The sequence below is a fragment of the Hylobates moloch genome, unplaced genomic scaffold (genome assembly GCF_009828535.3).
Source record: "Hylobates moloch isolate HMO894 unplaced genomic scaffold, HMol_V3 SCAFFOLD_21, whole genome shotgun sequence".
NCBI lineage: Eukaryota > Metazoa > Chordata > Mammalia > Primates > Hylobatidae > Hylobates > Hylobates moloch.
The window spans coordinates 11,310,075-11,333,792 of NW_026652296.1; the positions used below are offsets into that span (position 1 = coordinate 11,310,075).

At 49.5% G+C, this 23,718-nt stretch overlaps 1 protein-coding gene across 2 annotated transcripts in view; it reads left to right on the plus strand.

The window, feature by feature from the left end:
• Nucleotides 1-1,876: 1,876 nt before the first annotated feature.
• The window catches only part of KCNB1 (potassium voltage-gated channel subfamily B member 1), a 127,167-nt gene continuing 105,325 nt past the window's right edge, over nt 1,877-23,718 (plus strand). For both annotated transcript variants that reach the window (XR_004245937.2, XM_032142109.3), the window contains exons 1-2: nt 1,877-2,245; nt 3,517-4,249. Coding sequence is in view for 1 of the 2 variants with exons in the window: in XM_032142109.3 (XP_031998000.1) it covers nt 3,683-4,249 (567 nt within the window). In the remaining variant the exon portion in view is untranslated. The remainder of the gene's footprint in view (nt 2,246-3,516; nt 4,250-23,718) is intronic.

Sequence of the window (23,718 nt, forward strand, 5' to 3'; positions counted from 1 at the left end):
CCCCAGGTCATTTGCACTTGCTGTTTCCTCCACCTGGAATGCCCTTCCCTCATTCTCCCCATGGCTAGTCCCTTATCTTTCAAGTCTCTGTTAATCTCCTCTGAGACACCCTTCCTGACCACCCTGTGTAACGCTAGCAGCTTGGTCTCTTTCCACCGCATCATGATGTTCCATTTCCTTTATAACAATTACCGTAGCCTGAAACTCTCTCTTCCTTTTTTAGTTATCTGTCTTCCTCCACTGGTCTACAAGCTCAGAGAGGGGGGCAGGGCTGAATTAGGGCAATAGATCAGAAGTTTAGGTTTTCGTCTAAAGCAAGGGAAAGTTTGGGGAAGGTTTTAAGCAGATGAGAAACATGAAATGTAGCAGTTGTTTTGGTGGCCATGGGGAGAATGAACTGTAGGAGGCCAAGATGGGAGCCAGGGATGCCAAGTTGCAGGGAGGTTGCAGGGAGACAAGACAATGGTACATTGGACAAGGGTCGTGATGATGGAGATGATAAGTGGACAAGTAAAAAATATATAATAATATTATGTGCAACTCTATGGAAATAATGGAAATGAACCGCTTAATTTTAGAAATGAAGAAAAAGGCCAGAGAGGAACCCGTGTTGGAACCCTGTGTCTTGTTCAGTTTTCGTCCTCCAGGGCAGGGGAGCTCACTGCTGTACCCATCCCCGGCACTTTTTTTTTCTTTTTTTTTTTTTTTGCAACAGGGTCTCACTCTGTTATCCAGGCTGAAATACAGAGGTGCAATCACAGATTATTGTGGCTTTGACCTCCTGGGCTCAAGTGATCCTCCTGCCTCAGCCTCCTGAGTAGCTGAGACCACAGGTACGCAGCACCATGCCCAGCTAATTTTTTGTTTTTTGGCAGAGACGGGGTCTCACTATGTTGCCCAGGCTGGTCTCCAACTCCTGGGCTCAAGCCATCCTCCCGCCTCAGTCTCCCAAAGTGCTGAGATTACAGGCATGAGCCACTGTGCCCGGCCCCCGACACCTATTTACTTATCATGCAGTAAATGAATATTTGAAAGAATAAATGAGTAAACACAAGGCCCATCTGTGGCATCCTTAGAGAACCCTTGCCTGCCTCTCCAGGTACCTCCTCCAGTTTTCATTTCTGGGATCATCTGATGGGTTTTGCCTCCCCCACTGGATGGGGAGCTCCAGGGGAAAGACTTTCCCTTCACGGAGCCTGGTATTCTGCTTGCACATGGGAAGCTGTCAATAACCAGATGTCCAACTTAACATGAATAAATGAATGAATGAATGAATCACCAGACTATATAAACCAGCTCACTCTTCACCCTCTTTTCCCCATACCTCGCTTTATTTTTCTTCTTAGCGGTTATCACCACCTGCAACATTCCATATGTACTGATGTGTTCATTGTCCGCCCCCGCCCCCCACCCCCGACCCCCCGCTAAAATCTAGAATGGAAGCTCATGAAAGCAAGGGCTATTTACAGTTCCGATTTGCTCCCTCCTACCCTCTGACCCTCCCTCCTGCTTCATTATTTCCCCCAGCGCTTGTCACCGCCTCACATATCCTTTCGCTTTTTTGTTTATAATCTGTTTCCAACCAGCTCCACGAGGGCCGGATGTTTGTGTTTGATTCACAGCTGTATCTCAGACGCCTGTCACCCTGCCCTGCACCGCGGCTCGCGCACAGGAGGCGTTCAACCCACGTTGTTGACGGGACGAAGGAAGGCGGGATCGCGAGGCCGGCTGTGCAGGTGGCCTGGGTGGAGAGGGATGCACGGCCACGCGCGTCTCCTTGGCCCGAGCCCGGAGCCCGCCCCCGGCCTCTCCGGCAGGCTGGGCCGGGCAGGCAAGAGTTAAGCCGCGCGCGCGCTTCCGACCCGCAGGTGGCGCCGTCCCGCCTCGGTGCCCGGCTCCGGGCGCTCCGAAGTGCGGGACAGAACAGCAGCGAGCGCGGAGCCGAAGCTCAGCCCCGACTTGTTGATCTCGCCCAGGCAGCCGCCGCCGCCGCCGCGGGAGCAGAAGGAGGAGGAGGTGCCGCGCGGCCGCGGTCCTGCCCCCGCGCCCCCGGCGACCGCCCGCGCCCCCCGCCTCGGAGAGCGCGCCCCGGCCCCGCGGCGCCTGCAGCCCGGGCGCGTTGCCTGCCCGGCCGGGGTAGGCCCGGCTCAGCCCGGCCCCGGGACCGCCGCTGCCCACGGGCGGGGGCGCCCGGGCGGCCGGGACGATGCGCGGTCCCTGGCCCCAGGAGGCGGCCGCCCTGGGGGTGAGTGTTGGGGCATACGGCCTTCCGTGGGGGTGCATGGGGACACGGGCAGGGGGCTTGCCTGCCGCAGCTCGGCCTGTTGGTCTGCTCGGGCTCCGCAGCTCCAGGCTGGAGGGGAGCGGGGTGGGAGGCAGGCAAGGGCTGGGGCCTGGGGGTGGGGCGCGATCCCCATTCTGGGGCTAAGGCGTGAGCCCTACATGCAGGGGGTGCTCAGGGAAACCCCCCGAAATCACCAGTGCGCGGTAGGAGGATGGCACGTTTTGAAAAGGCCAGAAAATTTAGCTCATTTCCCCGCCTCCCACCTCCCCCACCCCTTCCCTTCCAAGCCCGGGGAAAGGCGCAGAACCCGGAGTTATAAAAAGCCATCGCAGGAGAGGAACGAGGAGGAGGAGGAGGAGGAGGGGGAGGAAGAGGAGGAGGGGAAGGGAGAGGAGGAGGAGGAGGAGGCGGGGAAGGAGCGAGGGGAGGACGGAGCAGGCGGATCCCAAAGACTCTGCCCGCCCCTCCTGCGGTAGGGTTGGGGGCGCAGAGGGAGAGGCGAGAGCGGGCTTCTCCTCCTCGCGGCTCACCTTGTCGCTGGAGCAACCTCAGGAGATGCTCCAGTGTTTGGGAAGAGGGGTCGCTACAGGACAGAGGGGTTGTTGTGCACACCCCGTCTGTTGTGACCTCGGACAGGTGGGCACCTGGAACCCCCGGAATTCCTCCAAATCTTTTAAGATTTGGAAAAAAGCCCGCTGCCATTCCCCCACCCGCAAAATCTTGATTATCTCGAGCAGGGGAAGGAAAAGAAGAGAGCTCGTTAAAAAAAAAAAAAAAGAAAGAAAGAAGAAGAAAGAAAGAAAGAAAAAGACAAAGAAAGAAAGTTTTCATGCAGCTCCCCCTCTCTCCCCATGGCGGGGCCAGGTTCGGGACTCGATCGGGAGACCCATAATGAAGCGAATTTCAGCACTCTAAGGGGCGGACAGCGCCCCGGGCGGCTGGGTCGCGCCTGGGCTGCAGAAGCCCAGGGTGGGGCCTCCCGGGCTCCAGGGGCATCTCTTGGGGCCCTCTCCCCGCCCCGAGGGGCGGCCCCTCCCTCCATCCTAGGGGTGCGGAGGACTTCAGCACCCGCGGGAGGGACAGCGACCATCCGTCCTACCCCACTGAGCCGCTTAAGCGCGGGGGAAGGTCAAGGCCGGCTGGGAGCCTGGTGGAGAGGTGGGAGGCGGGGGGACAGCATGTCCAGCTCCCCGTTTGCTGACCCGCGTCCGCTTTCGCTTTCTGCCTCGCAGCCGTCGGGATGGAGGTGAGAAGACGGCCGTGACGCGCGCCCGCGCGGCCCCCTGCACCCCCAGCAGCCCACAGCGCTCCCTGCCCCCCTCCCCCGCAGTAGCGGGCCTTGCCGTCGAGTGACAGCGGCCTGGGGGGGCAGGGGGGGCGGGGGCGGCCGGATCAGCGATGCCGGCGGGCATGACGAAGCATGGCTCCCGCTCCACCAGCTCGCTGCCGCCCGAGCCCATGGAGATCGTGCGCAGCAAGGCGTGCTCTCGGCGGGTCCGCCTCAACGTTGGGGGGCTGGCGCACGAGGTGCTCTGGCGTACCCTGGACCGCCTGCCCCGCACGCGGCTGGGCAAGCTCCGCGACTGCAACACGCACGACTCGCTGCTCGAGGTGTGCGATGACTACAGCCTCGACGACAACGAGTACTTCTTTGACCGCCACCCGGGCGCCTTCACCTCCATCCTCAACTTCTACCGCACTGGGCGACTGCACATGATGGAGGAGATGTGCGCTCTCAGCTTCAGCCAAGAGCTCGACTACTGGGGCATCGACGAGATCTACCTGGAGTCCTGCTGCCAGGCCCGCTACCACCAGAAGAAAGAGCAGATGAACGAGGAGCTCAAGCGTGAGGCCGAGACCCTACGGGAGCGGGAAGGCGAGGAGTTCGATAACACGTGCTGCGCAGAGAAGAGGAAAAAACTCTGGGACCTACTGGAGAAGCCCAATTCCTCTGTGGCTGCCAAGGTGAGTCTGGGATCTGGGGGCTGCTGGTCTGGGATCTGGGGGCTGCTGGTCTGGGGGGATCTGCTTGCATCCCCATATTGAGGACCACTGCTGCAGGACTTTGGCTTCATGCCCAAAGATGAAGATTAGTAATGGGGATAGGCTAGGACTGAGTCCCCAGAGGTGAGGGCCAACCCCCTCAGACTTTTCCCATGTGGCACTGGTCACTCCATCTTTTTATTATCCAAGACGTTATACCCTTACTTTGTTGGAGAGGTTTTACAGGGACCCATAAAAAGCCACAGGAAGAAGATGGACACTGATGAATAAGAGAGAGAGCACAGAGAGACAACAGAGGCTTGCTGGGGTGGAGTAGGGTTTGCTTCCCTGTGAAGTCCCAGACCTAGGCTGGATCGTGTCACCCTGTGATTTTAATATCTCCATATTTATAACCTCACTCTGCCCCAGCAAGGGAATAAAAGCAGCTTACAGACATGCTTACCGGACACTGAGATACTGTCAGGTAGTTTAAACATAAGTAAGAAGGGACCCCGACGGGTAGATGTGGACCCACATGACACATGCAGTTGGTTGTGGATGCTTGTGGGTGAGGGGTCACCCCCTGGTTACTTATTTATTTGGTGAGTTTATTTCAAGAATGGTTTGGTGCAGCTTGTAACGATGCTTCGGCTCTTGGAACAAGATGTAAATTTCAAAATAGGAGAGAAAAATGAGGCAATGTGAAAAATAAAGGAGGAGGAGGAGGAGGCAGGAATGAGTTTGAACACAAAGAGTGGGACAGAGAGTCTTTGGTGCTGCTGGGTAATGGCATGGGCTGTAGGGGACTGAGGAAGGCTTGGGGTGGGAGCCAAGGCAGAGCGGGAGGGCACTGGTTGATCAGCAACTTTTCTACGTCAGGCTGGGATTCGGGGTTGCCTGGGAGAGATGGGGCCTGTCTTCATGTGCCCAAAGTGCTGGGTGCTGGGAACAAATGACAAAACTGTGTGTGCAAGGCTATAAAAGAGGTTCTGTGAGGTTCACGGAGAACCCAGAAAAGAGAGATGTTGATGTTGAAATCCAGCAAGACCAACTTGGGAAACATGGGGAGAATGTAACTGAGTGTGGGGCCTAAAAAAAGGGGTCAGGTATATAGATTTGTGGCAAAAGAAAGAGGAGAGGAGGAAGCCTAAATATCCAGCCATATCTTACTAGCTAGGGCTGGCTCCTGTCCAGCCCAGCCTTTCATTGTGGGGTCTCTGGCTCAGTTCTCGCTGAAGGCCCACCTGCAGGTCCCAGTCTGAAGGGAGACTCCGTGGGGTCCTTCCTCCAGATCTAGCCACCCAAGGAGAGGCCCCTGAGAGTGGATGGAGAAGGGGTGGCTGCTAAGAGGGTGGAGGGAGCCCCTACGTGTTTTTTTTCGTTTCCCTGTTGGCCCTAACAAGGATGTAGAGGTTCCTGGGCCTGGCTTCCTCCTCTGAGGCTGTGGGCTGTCTCTCTCCATAATCCCGCCCCCGATTTTATGTCCAAAAAGCCTCCTCCTAAGACAGAGTCACTCACCCTTAATCAGCTTAGGATCAACAGACTTATTTTGCTATTTCTAGGCATGACACAGGTTCTCCCACTCCACATCCCGTTTAGGCCCAAACGTGACTCTCCCTCCCTGTCCTGTCCCTAAGATATGAGAACAAGGTACAGGGAACTGGACGATTTGCCCTCCCGGAGAAGAAGCAAGCACAGGGCCATGTTTTGGTCTGGCAGCAAGACCCAAGCACTGGGGCTTGCAAGAGGTGCTGTTTGGGAATAAAGAACCTCTCCTCTCCCTTGGGTTAATCCGCTAGCAGGGACAGCCTCGTGACCTCTCCATGATCCCAGTCTGGGGCTGTCGGCTCACATTCCTGGCAGATGGACCATCTAGGATTTTCTGCAGCCGGAGCTGAAATGGGGAGGCAGGCAGGCTCACTGGCCCTCAGAATAGAAATCCTGGCTGCCAATGATCAAACACCTACTGTGTATGGAGTGTAACAACGCAGCTCTGTTATTATCCCACCTTTCACAAACAGTGAGGCTGAAAGAGGTTAAGTAACTTGCCTAAGGTCACACCACAGGCAGACAGGAGTAGCCAGAAATCCAAACCAAGTGTTCTTTCTATAATGATCAAGTGCCGCAGCCTCCTCCCCAGTCTCCCGGCTTCCACTTTTGCCCCTGCAATCCATTCCCCACATAGCAGCCAAAGTGAGCTTTTCAGAATGTAAATTGGATCACATTATTCATCTGCTTAAAATCCTCCAGAAGTTTCCCATCACACTCAAAATAAAATCCAGACTTTTCATCCTGGCATACAAGGCCCAGGCAGAATCTGGCCCCCATGACCTCCCTGGGCTCATCTCTTTTGATCTCCTCTGGTTCACTTGGCTCCAGCCCCACTGGCCTTGCTGTTCCATAAACAGGCCAGAGTTTATCTGACCTCAGGACCATTGCACTTGCTGTTTCTGCTGCCTGGAATACTCTTCCCCAGATTCCCCCTTGGCCAGCCCCTTTTCCCCCTTCCTCATTTGAGCAGGTTCCTGCTCACATGTCCCCTCCTCATACAGACCTTCCTTGACTGCTGTTCTAAACAATTTCCCTCCCCTCACTATCTGTTGCATCATGCAATGTCTTTCCTGCAGAGGCCTTAAACGCCATCTGAAATTATATTTGCTTCTTTGTGTTTCTCTGTTTCACACCCACAAGAATGGGAGTACCATGAATTGATTCACTGCTTGATTCCCAGCACCCATGATGGTGCCTGGCACTGAGGAGCATGTGGAATGAATAAATGAATGAATGAATGAATGAACGAATGAATGAATCAATCAAGCAAGCAAGCAGTCAGTCACTGTGTCTCAGGATTTGGGGACCTGTCACCCCTTCTCACTGCCCACCGGCAACCCAGGTCCCTGTACCTCTGGCCTCCTTTGAGTCATCTGCACCTTGCCCACCCCATCCCCACCCATCCCCCAGCTTGGATGCCTTGCTTGTCAAAATAAGCAAAGCCTGTGGAAATTGCTTGGAGCTCACAGAGTGACAGGACCAAATGGAGGATCATTTCTAGGTGATTGTAAGATACAAAAGTGGCCATATCTCATATGCTGAAGAGCAAGGATGGATCTGGTTCTGTGCTGGTCTCCACTTCCATAGCTTTTAGCTTTAGGTAATTTCTCCAACTTTCCAAGTCCCAACCTTCCACCTGTAAAATGGAGATAAAAGGCTCACCTTACAGGGTCTTCATTAAATCAGATTTGTCAAAATTTTGCTCAAAGCCTAGCACATAGCAGGTGGGGATTGTTGTTATAAATGCTAAGGAAAAGAGTCTTTTTTCTAGGGCTGGGTGGGCCGAGTTGCTGCAAACCCTTTCCTTCTGACAGCAGCAGTGCCAGGGAGACTGAGCTGACGCTGTTAATAATTGATGGGATGTTCTGGCAACTCGGAGACAAACCAAAGCACAGGCCCTAGGCTTTGCCATCAGAGGAGCGAAAATCAAAACCCATTAGGCAAAAGACAGTGTGATTGATTCTTGTTTAGAAGATGGGGTCAGCCCCATTGGTGTGACAGGGTTGCGGTGCTGGGGCTACCACGGGGCTTTGGCTTTCTGGGAAAACTTGACAGGCTTTTCTCAGTAGGAGAGACAGTGAACTGATTTGCCAGTCCAGGAGTGTCTGTGATCCCTGGGATAGTCTCAGGGTTAAAGCCCTGAGATAACTTCCTAACTTCCAGATTAGCTGATGTTTATTGGGCCCAGCACTGATTAGTGGTGCTTCATATCTGCTATCTCATTGAAATTCCTCCAACAGGGATACAACCAGGTAGTTTGCCAGTTAGGGATGCTTTGGGCTGCAAGTAGCAGAATAGAAAACTCAAAGCAGCTTCAATAAGGAGGAAGACGCATCATTGAATATAATATGAAGTTCCAAGGCAGTTGGTTTTAGGGTGAGTTAATGGCTCAATGATGCCACCAGGATTCTAGATTCTTTTCATCTCTCTGCTCCTCTGCTCTCCAACCCTTGCAAGTGGCTTGGTCTTCATGCTTGATGCTTCATATCTCAAGATGGCTGCCCAGTTCCAGCCCTCAGACGTAGATTCAGTGATGTTTAACCCATGAAGAGAAACATTTTCTTCTATGCTCCACTTTCTTTCTTTTTGAAATGGAGTCTTGCTCTGTCACCCAGGCTGGAGTGCAGTGGCGTGATCTCGGCGGCTCACTGCAACCTCCGCCTTCTGGGTTCAAGCAATTCTCCTGCCTCAGCCTTCTGCCGAGTAGCTGGGATTACAGGCATGTACCACAATGCCTAGCTAATTTTGGGGTTTTTAGTAGAGACAGAGTTTCACCATGTTGGCCAGGCTGGTCTCAAATGTTTGACCTTAAGTGATCTGCCCGCCTTGGCCACCCATAGTGATGGGATTACAGGTGTGAGCCACAGCGCCTGGCCCACTTTCTTTTTTTTTTTCCTGAGAGGAAACCCTTTCCCAGGAGCACCCTAGCAGACTTCTTTTAAAATCCCATTGGCCAGGACAGGTCACATGCTCATGCCCTAGCTATGAGGGAACCTGAGAAAGCAAGTGTCTGGCATTTTCAGATGAGAGAAGGAATGGATTTGATAAGTGGTATGAAGACTCTTTTACAGAACAGGAAATGGAGGCTCTGAGAGGCGAAGTCACTTGCCTGAGCCCACACATCTAGGTTCTCAGTAAATATTTGTAAAAGGAATGAAAATTGCAGAGCCAAGGTTTGAACCCAAGTTCGTCTGGTTCCCAAGCCTATGTTTCTAAATCCTGGGACCTTGGGTGGATCATTTTAGCTCTCTGAGGTTCAGTGAATTCATCTGCCCGATGGTGATAACAGTCATAGCTCCCTTTCAGTGCTCTTTTGATGATTCAATGAGATTTCAGATGTGAATGTAATTTGTAAATGGAAAGTACTTTATAAGCATGAAGTATTATTGTATTCAAAAGTGGGAGTGGCCTTTATTTATTTATTTTTAATTTTTTAACTCTTTTAGAGACAGGGTCTCACTCTGTCACCCAGGCTGGAGTGCAGTGGTGCAATCAGAGCTCACTGTAACCTCAGACTCCTGGGCTCAAGTGATCCTCCTGCCTCAGCCTCCTGAGTAGCTGGGACTACAGGTGCACACCATCACTCCTGGCTACATTAGAAATTTTTTTTTGTGGAGACAGGGTTTTGCTACGTTGCCCTGGCTGGTCTCGAACTCCTGGGCTCAAGTGATCCTCCCATCTAAGCCTCTCAAAGCACTGGGATTAAAGGTGAGAGCCCTCATGCCCAGCTTAAAGTGGCCTTTATTTAGGAACAGTGGTCAATATTTTTCCCATTACAGACTTGATTAAGAATCAGCTCTGGAGTCCAACAGATGCGGTTGATTTCTTGTCTCCGTTGCTTACCATGAATATGACCTTGAGCAAGCCCCATTCCTTCTCTGAGTGTCACTTTCCTTATCTAGGAAATGAGAATTATAACAGAGGCAACCATGAAGAGCCATTAGGAGATGCCCCTAATGTAAAGAGCCTAGCCCAGCGCCCGACTCATGGGAAGCATTCAGTAAGTGGCAGCAACGATTATTAGTGTTATCGCGGAATTCCTCTGCTCCAGCTACACGTCTGTAGTGTAATGAGGTTCCAGCTTCCTTGACCTGAGCCACAAGGATCTGTGTATTATCAACAAAAGAAATGCGGGAACCACCTCAGAATCCATGGGGCCCCTTCAGTGTGATGAGTCATCAACTTAGGCTCTTGCTGGCCCCAGCTTGGTCAACCCAGATGCCTGTTTTTATCCTGGCAGATAATATGCCAGCAATTCTGAATCCTGATTGTGGGGTCACATAGACCTGGCTTTGAATTCCAGCCCAGCCTTGTCCTAGCTGTGGACTTTGGCCAATTTGCTTCACCTCTCATCACTTCCATTTCCTAATCTGTAAGTGAGGGTGTTAATAAAACCTACTCCACAGGGTTGTCTGAAGGATGAAGGATGATAGTGCATGATCAGTGTTGAAGCTGTACCTGAGAAATCCCACATCCCCACAGGATAAAGAAACCCAGAGACCCAGGATGCTCCAGTGACCTGCTGAGGATCACACAGCCCATCATAGCCTTTCAAATCCCCTGAGAGACCAGCTGCTAAGAGATGATCCTGGTCAAACATCCTGGAATAACAGAAAGATCCCTGAGCCTCAGCGGATATGGGTGGTGGGGCCAGAAAGGCCTGGGCATGGCCCCTGATCTTTTACCGACTTGCTGTGTGAATGTGAAATGCTAGGAAGAAAAAGGGATGGTCAAATGAACAGGTTGGCCAAAGCTTAATTAACTAGAAGAGAACAAGAATGCATTAGGCACCAACTCCATACCCAGCATTTGTGTACTTCCCGTACTTGATAACATCATCAGGATGGGAAGCACTTGACCTTAGCGCTGGATTGCCCAAGTTCAGAGTTTGGCTCCTCTACTCACTGACCATGTGATTTGGGGTTAACTATTGCAGGCCTCTGTGCCCTGGTTCCTTCAGCCAACAGCAATTTTGGGGCAATCACTGTGCCTGCCTCATTGGATTGAGTTACATGCATTAATGTATGCAGAGCACTTAGACTAGGGCCTGGTATGTAGAAAGCCCTCAATAACTGTTGGGATTTTTTTTTTTTTTCTTTTTGCTGTCCTCTCATGTAATCCTCCTGACAATTGTGCAAGATAAATAAGCTCCTTTTCAAAAAATTGCTGTCATCAAATGATACCTGCTCATTGTAAGGTTAGAGGCTTTCTCTGGCCACTGCAGTCCAGTAAAGGCAGGGCACTAACACCCCAGCAGGAACTAGTGGTATACTCACCTGCCGGCTGATGGGGAAGGTGTGTACGTGCTTCTCCCCTGGCTGGGGGTATAACTCAGAGGTGTGTGTTCTAACTGGTCCCCAGAGCAGCTCCAGTTGTTCACATTAATTACTTGCTTGATAACAGACCCTGTTTGACCTCTTTCCTAGCCCTGTCTCATGTTCCCTCTACCCTTCCAGAGTTTTCTGGGATCACTTATCATATAAGCCACTTGTACTCAGAATCTTGTCTTAGGATCTGAGATGCTGGGGAACCAACCAAAGCTCTGTGGGACACATCATTTTTCAGAATGACCTAGTGCTGTATTATAGACAACCCACCCGTGATAGAGAAAATCTCTTGGAGGTTGTCGTAAAAGAAGAAATTCTAGGTCTGGCAGGGCACAGTCAGCCTCATCTCTGTCTCTTAGATAAAATGAAAACCACAGCGGTGGCAGCAACAGCTAACACTGAGTGCTTACAATGTGCTTGCCTGGCACAGTGCAAAGGGCATTAAATACCCCATCACATCTGATTTTCACAGCCCCCCCATAAGGGAGGGATAACTATCCTCGTCTTACAGCCATGGAAACTGAGGCTCAGAGAGGGGAAGTGTCTGGCCCACGGTCACGCAGTGAATGGAACGCTGGGACAGATCCCACCCAGGACTCCCTGACTGCCCAGCCCACGACTTTGACCTCTGAGTTGTATGAGTGACCTTCAGAAAGTGAGAAGCAAGATCCCAGTGTTCCCTTCTCACGCTGGGGCAGTGCTGAGAGGAGAAAGATTTGTCTAGAATCGCCCTATGACTTGGAAGTGTTCCTAGCTCTGGATCTAGGATGACTTTACCCCCAAAGGCTCCTGGATGGGACTATGGGAGAGACAGATTTAGCATTAAGCATTATTTAATAGACAAACTAAATGCATAAGGTCCTACCTTCTCCCTGAGGTGAAATCAACTTGATTTTGGTGTCTCTGGCAGGAATGGGCATGACTAGGTGGGGCCAGAGACGGGAGGAATCTCTCAGCCCCCATATTGGGAGTGGGTGGGGTGGGAGCTAGAATTCTCATGTTAATATCCAGGGTGCCAATGCTCCTTAAATGTTTTCTCTGATGACATAAATAACAAATAAGATGTAATGTTGCCATGTGAGACACACTTCTGTGGACCTGGGTACAGGCCTGGGTTCAAATCCCACCTCCTCTGCTTCCTGGCTGTATAAGCCCCCAAGGCACCTCACCTCTCTGAGACTGGGAGGTGGGGGTAATACCTGGGGCACACCTCACAGAGTAGCGCTTCTCCATTCTGGCTGCACATAAGGATCACCTGGGCTTTGCAAAATACCCATGCCTAGGCCCCACAGTTGAAACTCACCCCCTAACTGGTTTCTTTTTAGTTCTGGTAAAATACGCATAATATGAAATTTTCCATCTTAACCATTTTAAAATGTATAGTTCAGTAAAGTATATTCACATTGTTGTCCAACCAATCTCCAGAACTTTTTCATTTTGCAAAACTGAAACTGTGCCCATTAAATTCTCCTGGGCCCACCTCCTAGGCCCTGGCAACCTCCCTCCTACTTTCTGTCCCTTTGAACTCAACTGTTCTAGGTACCTCATATAAGTGGAATCACACAGTATTTGTCCTTTTGTGACTGGCTTATTTCACTTATCATACTGTCCTCCAGCTTCGTCCATGTTGTAATGTGTCAGAATTTCCTTCCTTTTAAAGACTGAATAATTTTCCATTGTATGTATACACTACATTTTGTTTATCCATTCATCCATCGACAGACACTTGGTTGCTTCAGCCTCTTGGCTATTGTGAATAATGCTGCTATTCACATGGGGTACAGATATCTCTTAGAGTTCATGCTTTCAATTCTTCTGGGTATGGATAAGCAGAGACTGACTAGAATTTTTAACAATTCTTTTGGGTATATACCCAGAAGTGGAATTGCTGAATCATATGGTAATTCTATTTTGAATTTTTTTAAGAACTGCTGCTCTGTTTTTCATAGTGGCTGTTACCATTTTACATTCCCACCGATGGTGTACAAAGGTTCCAATTTCTTCCTATCTGTATTAGTCAATTTTGCATTGCTATGGAGAAAAACCTGAGGCTGGGTAATTTATAAAGAAGAGAATTTTATTTTGGCTCACAGTTCTGCAGACTGTACCAGAAGCATAGCGCTGGCATCTGCTTCTGATGGGGCCTCAAGAAGCTTACAGTCATGCAGAAGGCAAAGGGGGAGCACGCATGTCACATGAAGAGAGAGGGAGCAAGAGAGAAGCCAGGCCTTTTTAAACAAGCAGATCTCACATGAACTCATTACCGTAGGGAGGGCATCAAGCCATCTGTGAGGGATCCACCCCCATGACCCAAAGACCTCCCACTAGGCAGGCCCCTCTTCCAACATTGGGGATCACATTTCAACATAAGATTTGGAGGGGACAAATAGCCACTACATCAACATCCTTGTCAATGCTTGCTATTTTTTTGTTTACGTTTGTTTTTTTTTGGTAGCTATCCAAATGGGCGTGAGGTGGTATCTCATTGCAGTCTTGGTTTGCATTTTCCTGATGATTAGTGATGCTGAGCATCTTTTCATGTGTTTTTTGGCCATTTGTATGTACAAGCACCCCCTTGTCAGGATGCCTAAACCTCAGATGGTACCAAACCCTATATGTTTTTTCCTACACATACGTACCTATGATAAAGTTTAATTTATAAATTAGGCACAGTAAGAGATTAACAACAAAAACTAATAATAAAATAGAATAATTACAACAAAATACTATAATAAAAGCTATGTGAAAGTGGTCTCTCTTTCTCAAAATATCTTATTGTATGTAATACTTTTGGACCACAGCTGACTGCAGGTAACTAAAACCTTAGAAAGTGATATTGCTGTGATAAGGGGGGACTACTGTATTTTCTTTGGAGAAATGTCTACTCAAGTACTTTGCCTATTTTAAAATTGTTTTTGTTTTTGTTGTTGTTGTTATTGAGTTGTAAGAATTCTTTATGTATTCTGGATATTAATCCCTAATAAGATATACAATTTGCAAATATTTTCTCCCATTCCATAGGTTGTCTTTGCACCCTATTGATTGTGTCCTTCAATACACAGAAGTTTTGTATTTTGTTGAAGACCTAGTTGTCTGTTTTTTCTTTTGTTGCCTGTGTTTTGGTATTATATTCGAGGAATCTTTGGCAATAGGGGGAAATCATAAAGATTTTCCCCTAATTTTTTCTGAGAGTTTGACAGCTGTAGGTCTTATTTTAGGTCTTTGCATGTGGTGTGTAAGATAAGGAACCAACTTCATTCCATTGCATGGGGATATCCCCATTTTCCCCACACAATTTGTTGCACTGGGTGATTCTGCACACGGCCAGGAAGCCCAGCCACAGAAGACAACATGGGATGGCGGAGATCAGAGGTGCTAAGCTGTGGAGCACCATGTGCAGTGCTGGGAACAGAGGGAGTCACCATCTGGGGCAGCTGCTGTTATCACTGTTGCCAGGATAAGGGGCAATCTCTGACACACCCAGCATGGCTCATCCCTTCCTCTTCCACTCAGGACAGCTTGGCAGAATGCCAGTGAGAGAGTGAGATGCAAGTGTGAGTGACATGTGTCCAGGTTGTGGCCACTTCTTGCCACCCCACTGCTGCCTTCCTGACCCTATCCTCTCCCTCCTGGACCATTGCAGGAGCCTCTAGTCCCATCTGCTGCCTCCAGCCTCCCATCCCCAGTCTGGTCTCCACACACAGCAACTCACACCCCTGCTCAAAACCCTCCTATGGCTCCTGCCTCACTCAGAGAAAAAGCCCAACTCCTCAGTCCCACTCACAGGGTCCATTTTCTGGCATCTTCCCCCTTTTCCCAGCACCCTTACAGCCTCCTTCCCTACCACTCTCCCTCTCCATCACTCTGTTGCACCCACAGTGGCCTCCTTGCTGTTCTAGGCACCCTCCCACCTCAGGGCTTTTGCACTTACTGTCTGTCCCTTCTGCCTGGTACGGTCTTCCTGCCAATGCCACAAGACTCACCCCTCACATTGTTCAAGTCTCAGCTCAAATGTCATCTCAGCAAGGCCATCCTTGACCACCACATATAAAATAGCACTGTTCATTCCCCTTGGCTGCTTTATTTGTTTCAACCTGACATATAATTAATTATATGATTCCTTTCTCTCTCTCCCACTTTGATATACGCTTCAAAGGGCAGGGATTTTGTGTGCTTTGTCCACTGTTGTGTCTTCAGTGCCTGCCATAGGGCAGGCATGAAATACATGCGTTAAATAAATGAATGAATGATGTTATCCTAGAGATAACTGAGAATACTAATTGATGAAAAAGGAATTTGTTTACAAACTTTGGGACTTTCACTCTTATTACTAACACATTGCTAGAAGTCTGACTCTCAGCTGCTTCTGCCAGGCTCTGGATGAAGAATGTGTCTGGTTTTTCAACCAGAGCCCAGTTTCTCAACCTTAGTGCTACTGACATTTGGCGATGGAGAATTCTTTGCTGTGGGGCTGTCCTGTGCGTTGGAGGATGTTTAGCAGTGGAGAATGGGCATTAGAGAAAGAAGGGATAAGCCGCTGCCAGGAGGATATTGCGTTATTCCAGGAAAGAAAAGAAAGATGACAGCCCAGAAGAGGGTGGTGGCAGGAAAGTTCGGTGAAAAGTGGCTGGACTCTGGATATAAGGTGTGGAGGCAGCTCCTGGGAAGCTACAACGCCCCTGCCTCGACCAGTGGTCACAGACCCTCAGGCTGTGCAATGGGTCTTAAGCCCTAGCCTTTTTTTAAGCTGTGAGTCCTGGGTCACATAGCTGTTTTCTCATCTGTAAAATGGACCTGATCACTGCACGTACCTCATAAGGGCATTGTAAGGATTTGATAATTATGACAAATAACAATAACAGACACATAATGCCCAACAGGTCAATAACAAGATTTTATTATCATGATTGGTTGTGTATATTCATTCAGTGGAATTTATTGAGCACCTACTATGTGCCAAGCACTGTGCTGGGTGCTGGGGACACAGCAGAGATCAAAACAAAGATCCCAGCTCTCATGGCACTGATACTCCAGTAGGAGAAGGAGCAAGACCGTTAAAAAAGATAAACATAGATACTGATTGGACCAAAACAACCATGAAAAATAAATAATGAGACTGTAAGACAATCAGGGAAAGAAATATGAATGCTAACTGAATATTTGATGTTACTGAGGAATGAATGCTGTGTTTTTAGATGTGATAATGCTATTACGACTATGTTTTAAAATCTTTATCTTTTAGATACACGTACTGAAGTGTTTATGGATGAAATGACAAGATGAAATAATTATGTAATTTTTTTTTTTTTTGAGACAGAGTCTTGCTCTGTCGCCCAGGCTGGAGTGCAGTGGCTCAATCTCGGCTCACTGCAACCTCTGCCTCCCAGGTTCAAGCAGTTCCCCTGCGTCAGCCTCCCAGGTAGCTGGGATTACAGGCACCTGCCACCATGCCCAGCTAATTTTTTGTATTTTTAATAGAGATGGGATTTCACCATGTTGGCCAGGCTGGTCTCAAACTCCTGACCTCAAGTGATCTACCCACCTCGGCCTCCCAAAGTGCTGGGATTACAGGCTTGAGCCACCGTGCCCGGCCTGATATAATATTTTGGATGGCACTGTGGAGAAAGTTCTGCAGGGAAGGAGGGGAGTGCTGGGGCTTAACCAGGCTGGTCAGGAAAGGAGAAGGTGCCAAGTAGAAAGGGAGGGAGAGAGGCACATGGGCATGTGGGGGAAGAGTGCTCTGGGTGGAGAGAAAAGCAGTGCTAAGGCCCTGGGACAGGAACGTGCCTGGGACACTCAAGGAACATTCAGGTGTCAATGTGGGTGGAGCAGAGTGTGCCGGAAGCAAGAGAGTAGAAGGAGGTGAGATCAGAGGTGCGAGCTTGTGGGTCACTGCTGAACTCTGACCCTCCCTGGGAGCCTCTGAGCCCCAGAATAGGCTCCCTGCTTCCAGCCTTTCCCATCCAGTTCAACCTCTGCAGAGCAGCCAGAGCCATCTTTCTCAGATGCAGTCTGCTCAACTTCATCACCCCCTTCCCAAAACTTCCATAGTTCCCACTGCCCCCAGGATAGTCCACGCTCCTTAGCCTGGCTTTCAACATCCCAGCACAACTCTCCACCTTCACCTCCTCCCTGTCCCTTCTTCAGACACCCTCTGCTATCACCACACTAACCTTTCTGCATTCCCCCAAAAACTCCAGCCTTTCTCAGCGCTGGTCACCCTCTTGCCCAAGCTGTTCCTCTGCCTTGCACCCATTTCTTCCTCTTCTCTGCCTGCAGCCTCTCTCTTTCCACCTTCAAGGCCTAGCTTCCCCACCACCTCCTCTGTGAAGCCTTCTTTAACCACCCCCCGCCCCCCTACCACCACCTACACTTCCCTTCAGGCAGCACTGACTGCTCCCTCCTCTGTGCACCGGAAACCTGACGTTCATACCTTCCTCGCACAAAACATTGTGAAGATTCACTTGTGGGTTGTTCTGTGGATGCCAGGCCTGGCCTACAGAGAAATAGGGAAGCTTAAGCGTGCAGGCTGTGCAGCCTGACTGCCTGAGTTCAAATCCCAGCTCAGCGACTTTTGAGCTGTGTGCCCTTTGGGGAATTACATAACTTCTCTAGGTTTCAATGTCCTGATCTGTAATTTGGAAAGCCTCATAACAACCAGGGTTGTTGGGCAAATTCTATATGAAACACTCAAGCTGTGCCTGGCACTCAGCAGGTGTTCAGTATATTTCACTATTACTATTGTTACTGCAGGTAGGTGTTAGTAAACGTTTGTTGAGTGAATAAATGAGCAAATGTGCATGATCTTATGATGACTGATCAGAGGGGTCTTCCTTAAAAGGTAAGGGTCTCTCCCAGGTACACCCCACTCCTTCCACCTTTCTAGTCTCTACTTGCCTGCAGAAAGAAGTGGCCTTTTGCCTTCCATTTACAGAGAGGAGACACACAATTAAGTTAGACACTTGAGGTGTTCCCTCACACCCTGACTGTTTTTGAGACAAGGTCTCGCTCTATTGCCCAGGCTGGAATGCAGTGGCGCAATCATGGCTCACTGTTACCTTGATCTCCTGAGCTCAAATGATCCTCCCACCTCAGCCCCTTGAGTAGCTAGAACTACAAGTGTGCACCACCACCACACCCGGCTAATTTTTGTACTTTTTTTTGTAGAGACAGGGTCTTCCTATATTACCCTGGCCAGTTTCAAACTCCTGGGCTCCAGCAATCCTCTCACCTTGGCCTCCCAAAGTGTTGGGATTACAGGTATGAGCCACTGTACCTGGCAGCTGCTCCATTTTTGCTCTGAAATGAGACTGGTTTCTACCACAACTGCCCACCATGGGCTGGCAGGCAGACACTGTCTTTGAGAGAATAATGTTGCATTTGCCAATTCCACACCATCACTTACATCCACCAGGTAATGGGCCTAGAACCAAAGTTTCTAAAAACAGATCAATTGTCACTAATCACTCCCTACAGGCCATCCCTGAGTCTTTCTAAGCTTTGTGTGATCCTTGGAGCCCTTGAGCTTGGCCAGCCTCACCTCTCAGAGTCTTTGTAGACTCAGTTGTACCGAAGAGGCAGCCGATGATTGCCCTGTCAGGGGCATATGAGAGGCAAAAGGAAAGATGGAGACAAGACGAGGTTGAACCAGCCTTTCATTTGCTTATTTCTTGTCTGGAATTCCCACTGTCTCTGAATGGATCGAGTTTCTTTTATCTCTTTTCAGTGGATACATTTGCACATCCTTGATTGTTTCTTGAAAGAGTGACTGTAATTCAACTCAGTCATTCCTCCTGTTTCTAGATCATTCTTTCGGTTTCAAGGTGGCTTCCATTCTAGGCTTCTCTGGTCCTAAGTTTAGGTGGGAGTATGTGCATGCTTTGAGGACCTGTTTCAATCCTACCTGTGGTTTGTCTGATAAACATTTAAAACATGTTACTGTGGGCCAGGTAACCTGCTGGGTGCTTGAGAAACACGTGTGTATCTATTTGTTAGGATTCTTCTAGCTGCAGGTGACAGAAAGGCAGCTCCAATGGACTTAAGCAAAATGTTAAAAAAAAAAAAGGCTTGGGTTGGGTAAGGTTTCCAGCAAGGTTGGATTCAGGGGCTTAAATATGTCATCAAGACTTGGTATCCTACATCTCTAAACTCTATTCTTCGTCATGGCTTCTCAGCAAGCTGCACCAACATGGTGGGAAAGATGGCCCCCTCAAATCCAGGCGTTCTTCCTGGGGCAAAGCAAGTCTCTTTTCCAATAGGCCCAGCAAAATCCCAGGGCTGATTTTCATTGGCCCAGCCCTGAGCCAATTACATAGCTGCGTCTGGGTCACATGTCAATGGCTGGAGCTGGGATGGGATTGAGAATGGGAAAGAGGTGCTTTCCCAAAGAAAAATTGAAGTCTTCTTACCAAGAGTGGGGAGAATAAATGTAAACCGGCAGAAATAATCCATGGGAGGGAGATACGCATTAAACAAATTAAAAATTAAATGAAAGAATAATCACACTAGGCGCAATATGTATTTTGGAAGCAGAGAAACAGGGTGTTTTGACAGAGACTGATGGGGCAAGGTGAAAAAGGGCTTCTCAGTGTATGTGAACTTTTTTGGGAGCCTGCAGTTGATATCTGCCCTGCTGAGCTACAAGAGTGATACTTCTTCTATAAGATCGCCATTCCACCTATCCTGCACTGTTCAGTGTGCTCTCATATTCTATTTTCTTCTTAACTTGTTTCATCTCTCCACATAAAACAGGATGTTCTCAAAGTCTAAGAGTGTATCTTACTCACTTCTGTGTTCTAAGGCAGGGTGGGTGTGCTGCCTGTTTTGTAAATACAGTTTTAATGGAACACAGCCAAGCCCATTCATTCACCTGTCATGTACAGCTGCTTTTGGATGTATGGCCATAAAGCCTAAACCACATTTATTATCTAAACCTTTACAGAAAAAGTTTGCTGACCTGTGTTCTGAAGTTGCATCAGGGCCTGGTGCAGAGGAGAAGCTTATTGGGTGTTTGTGGGTGGGTTGGTGGGAAGGAAGATGCAAGCTAGCTGTGTGACCTTGAGTGAATCACTTAACTTCTCTGGACCTCTGGCTTCATATCTTGCAGTGCCAGCCAGCCCCTTCTCCTTCTTCAGATCTCAGCTCATAGGTCACCTCTTCAGAGAGGCCCTCCCTGACCTTGAATGGCCAATTTGGACTTGGTAATGTTTACAGTCTTCCCATCATAACATGTTTCTTTGGTTTATTTTGGGATTATGCCCACTTGGGGCAGGCATCTTTCCCTTTCTCTGCACCAATGTTTTTCCTCCTCTCATGTGCCATCTCCCAGCAGGGTAGGTGGAAAGAGCCCTGGTTTGGAACTCTGGAGGTCTGGGTTCATAGTCCCCATATATGAGAAATGAGACCCTGGGCAGACCCTTCTTCTCTCTGAGTTTCCGTTTCCTTGGCTGGAAAATGGGCATGGTGACTTTACCAAACAAAGCTACTGGAAAGACAGGTGTACTCACCCGTGCCAGAGGGCCCAGCACTGTGCTGGGCTGAGCACAGGTACTTCATTCGTGTTAAGTTGTTTTTCCTTCTCTCCTTCCTCTCCTCAAGAGAGTCTACCCCTAACCTTGCTTTAGTCCTGCCCCTGATGATACCCTTGCCTGCTCAAACCCTTCATGCAGTGACTGTGCCAAGGAACGGTCGGAGAGGAAGTGTTAGATACTTCCTCCACCTCCCACCCCCAGGCCCCATCACACTCCCCCATTCTTTGATGGCGCGTCCTCCATGTTACATAAAGCTGTATGCAAATGCAACCCAAGGAAAGTCCCCTTGTTCCCCTCCCCACCCCAAGTTACTGTCCCCAAGCCCCTCTTGTATAAAAATTTGGGACCCTTGCTGGCCTCATGCCTGGGAGAATTGGCCAATCCAAAGAGGTGGTTTTCCAGATGGATGAGAGCAGTCCTTGGGGGCACGGTGTATGGGGGACTGGGTGTCCCTAATTACCGAGTGACCTACTGGCAGGGCCAGCTACAGAATTCGTGGGGTGCAGTACAATATAAAAATGCGGTCCCCTTGTTCAAAAGTAAGAAAGAATTTTGAGATGGTGACAGCAGAGTAGCAAACCGAGCATGGAGCCCTTGTGAGCGCAGGGCCCTGTGCAACTGTGCAGGTTGCACACCCATGAAGCCAGCTCTGCCTGCGGGGCAGAACGACTCAGAGGTCCCTATGGGTTGGGAGGAGAAGGCCTTAACCTCCCTGCCTAGGCAGACTCAGAGGTCCCTATGGGTTGGGAGGAGAAGGCCTTAACCTCCCTGCCTAGGCAAGTGCTGGGGCCGCAGACTCTGATGGCTACCGGAGCTAGGTAGGCCTTGTCACCCAGTGAAGCAGTTGCTGGAAGAACTGTAGGAGGGCAAGTTCAAGGAGGACACTGGTCAACACCCAGCCTAATGTGCCTATTCCATGGCCAGCCACTTTTCAGGCAGGGACTGGAGGGGGCTAGTGGTGAACTGGAGCAGAAGCCTGCCTGAGAAAGCAGCAGCCATTCAGCTCCAGACTGGGTCTGGGCTTAGCCAGAAATTTTAATTTTCATGGGAGCTATCCCAGTTTTTCAACGTTGGCAAATCATTTTTAAAAGTTAAAAACATGCCCAAATGCAGTGTCTCATGCCTGTAATCCCAGCACTTACGGAGGCCAAGGTGGGAGGATCCCTTGAGCCCAGGAGTTTGAGACCAGCCTGGGCAACTTAGTGATATCCCATCTCTACAAAAAGTAGCCAGGTGTGGTGGCATGTGCCTGTGGTCCCAGCTACTCAGGAAACTGAGGTGTGGGGACTGCTTGAGCCCAAGAGGTCAAGGCCGCAGGGAGCCATGATTGTACTATGGCAATCCAGCCTGGGTGACAGAGCAAGACCCTGTCTCAAAACAGCAACAAAAGGCCGGGTGCAGTGGCTCACGCCTGTAATCCCAGCACTTTGGGTGGCCGAGGTGGGCTGATCACAAGGTCAGGAGATCGAGACCATCCTGGCTAACACAGTGAAACCCCATGTCTACTAAACATACCAAAAAAAAAAAAAAAATTACCCGGGCATGGTGGCAGGCGCCTGTAGTCCCAGCTACTCGGGAGGCTGAGGCAGAAGAATGGCATGAACCCAGGAGGCAGAGCTTGCAGTGAGCCGAGATCACGCCACTGCACTCCAGCCTGGGCAACAGAGCAAGACTCCATCTCAAAAACAACAACAACAACAACAACAACAACAACAACAAAAACTCCAATACTGTGGTGACTGTCTTTGCACTTAACATCTGTGTGTGTGTGTGTGTGTCTGTGTGTGTGTGTGTGTGTGTCTGTGAGTATATCTGTGAGAGAAATCTCTGGAAGTCAGATTTTATAACAGATTTGTGTATTTTACATTTTGATCCATATGACCAAACTGCACTTTGTAGAGGTTGTACCAATTTATTCTCCCACCAACAATGTGTGAGGGTGCCTGTTTCCCCACAACTTCGTCAGCACCATGTATTGTGAACTTTCTGATTTTTTTGTCACTCTAATAGATGGAAGCAGGTATCTCGGTATGGTTTCAATTTCTATTTTAAAATGAAGAGTGAAGCAGGTACCTTTTGCTTGTTGAGTGAAACAGCATCATTGTCACATGTCAGGAAGCTTCATTGTTTTCCTGTCTCAAAAAAAGAATTAAAAACAATTTGAGTGGGCCAAACAGAATACGTTTGGAACCATATGCAGCCCTTGTGGCTCTAATTTTTGACCTCTGGAGCATAGAGCCTTCTCGTGGCTAGAAATGTTGGGGGGGGGGATTTCTTGCCTCTGAGGCCCCCACCTGGAAGGGAGGAAAGAGATAGAGCTTGGATGACAGAAGCAATAGGTCCCCTGTATTAGTTAAGGTTCTCCAGAGAAACAGAATCACTAAGAGATTTGTTTATTCATTCATTTATTTGAGAGACAGGGTCTCGCTCTGTCATCCAGGCTGGAATGCTGTGGCACAATTATAGCTCACTGCAGCCTCGAACTCCTGGCCTCAAGCAATCCTTCCACCTTGACCTCCAAAATAGCTGGGTTACACGCGTGAGCCCCCATGCCCAGCTTCCCAGTAAGACATTTATTCTGAGGAGTTGGCTCACACGAGTAAGGAGGCTGAGAAGTTCCACAATCTGAACATTCAGGAGAAAGCTGGTGATGTAATTTGGTCTGAGTCCCAGTGCCTGAGAACCAGAGAAGCCGATGGTATAAATCCCAGTGCAAGGGTAGGAGAAGACCCATGTCCCAGCTCAGAAGGCAGGCAGGAAGCAAAAGGGGCAAATTTCTCCGTCCTCTGCCTCTTTTTTTTCTATTCAGGCCCTCAGAGGCTTGGATGATGTCCATTCACATTGGGGAGGGCTAGGTACTTTTCTGAGTCCACCGACTGAAATGCTAATCTCATCCAGAAACACCTGCACAGACACACAAATAAATGTTTAATCTGGCCACCCCGTGGCGCAGTCAGATTCACACATAAAATCAACCATCATATCCCACCTTCCCTCGTCTTATTTCTGGCATCAAGCACCTCGGGTGGCAAATCTTTGTTGA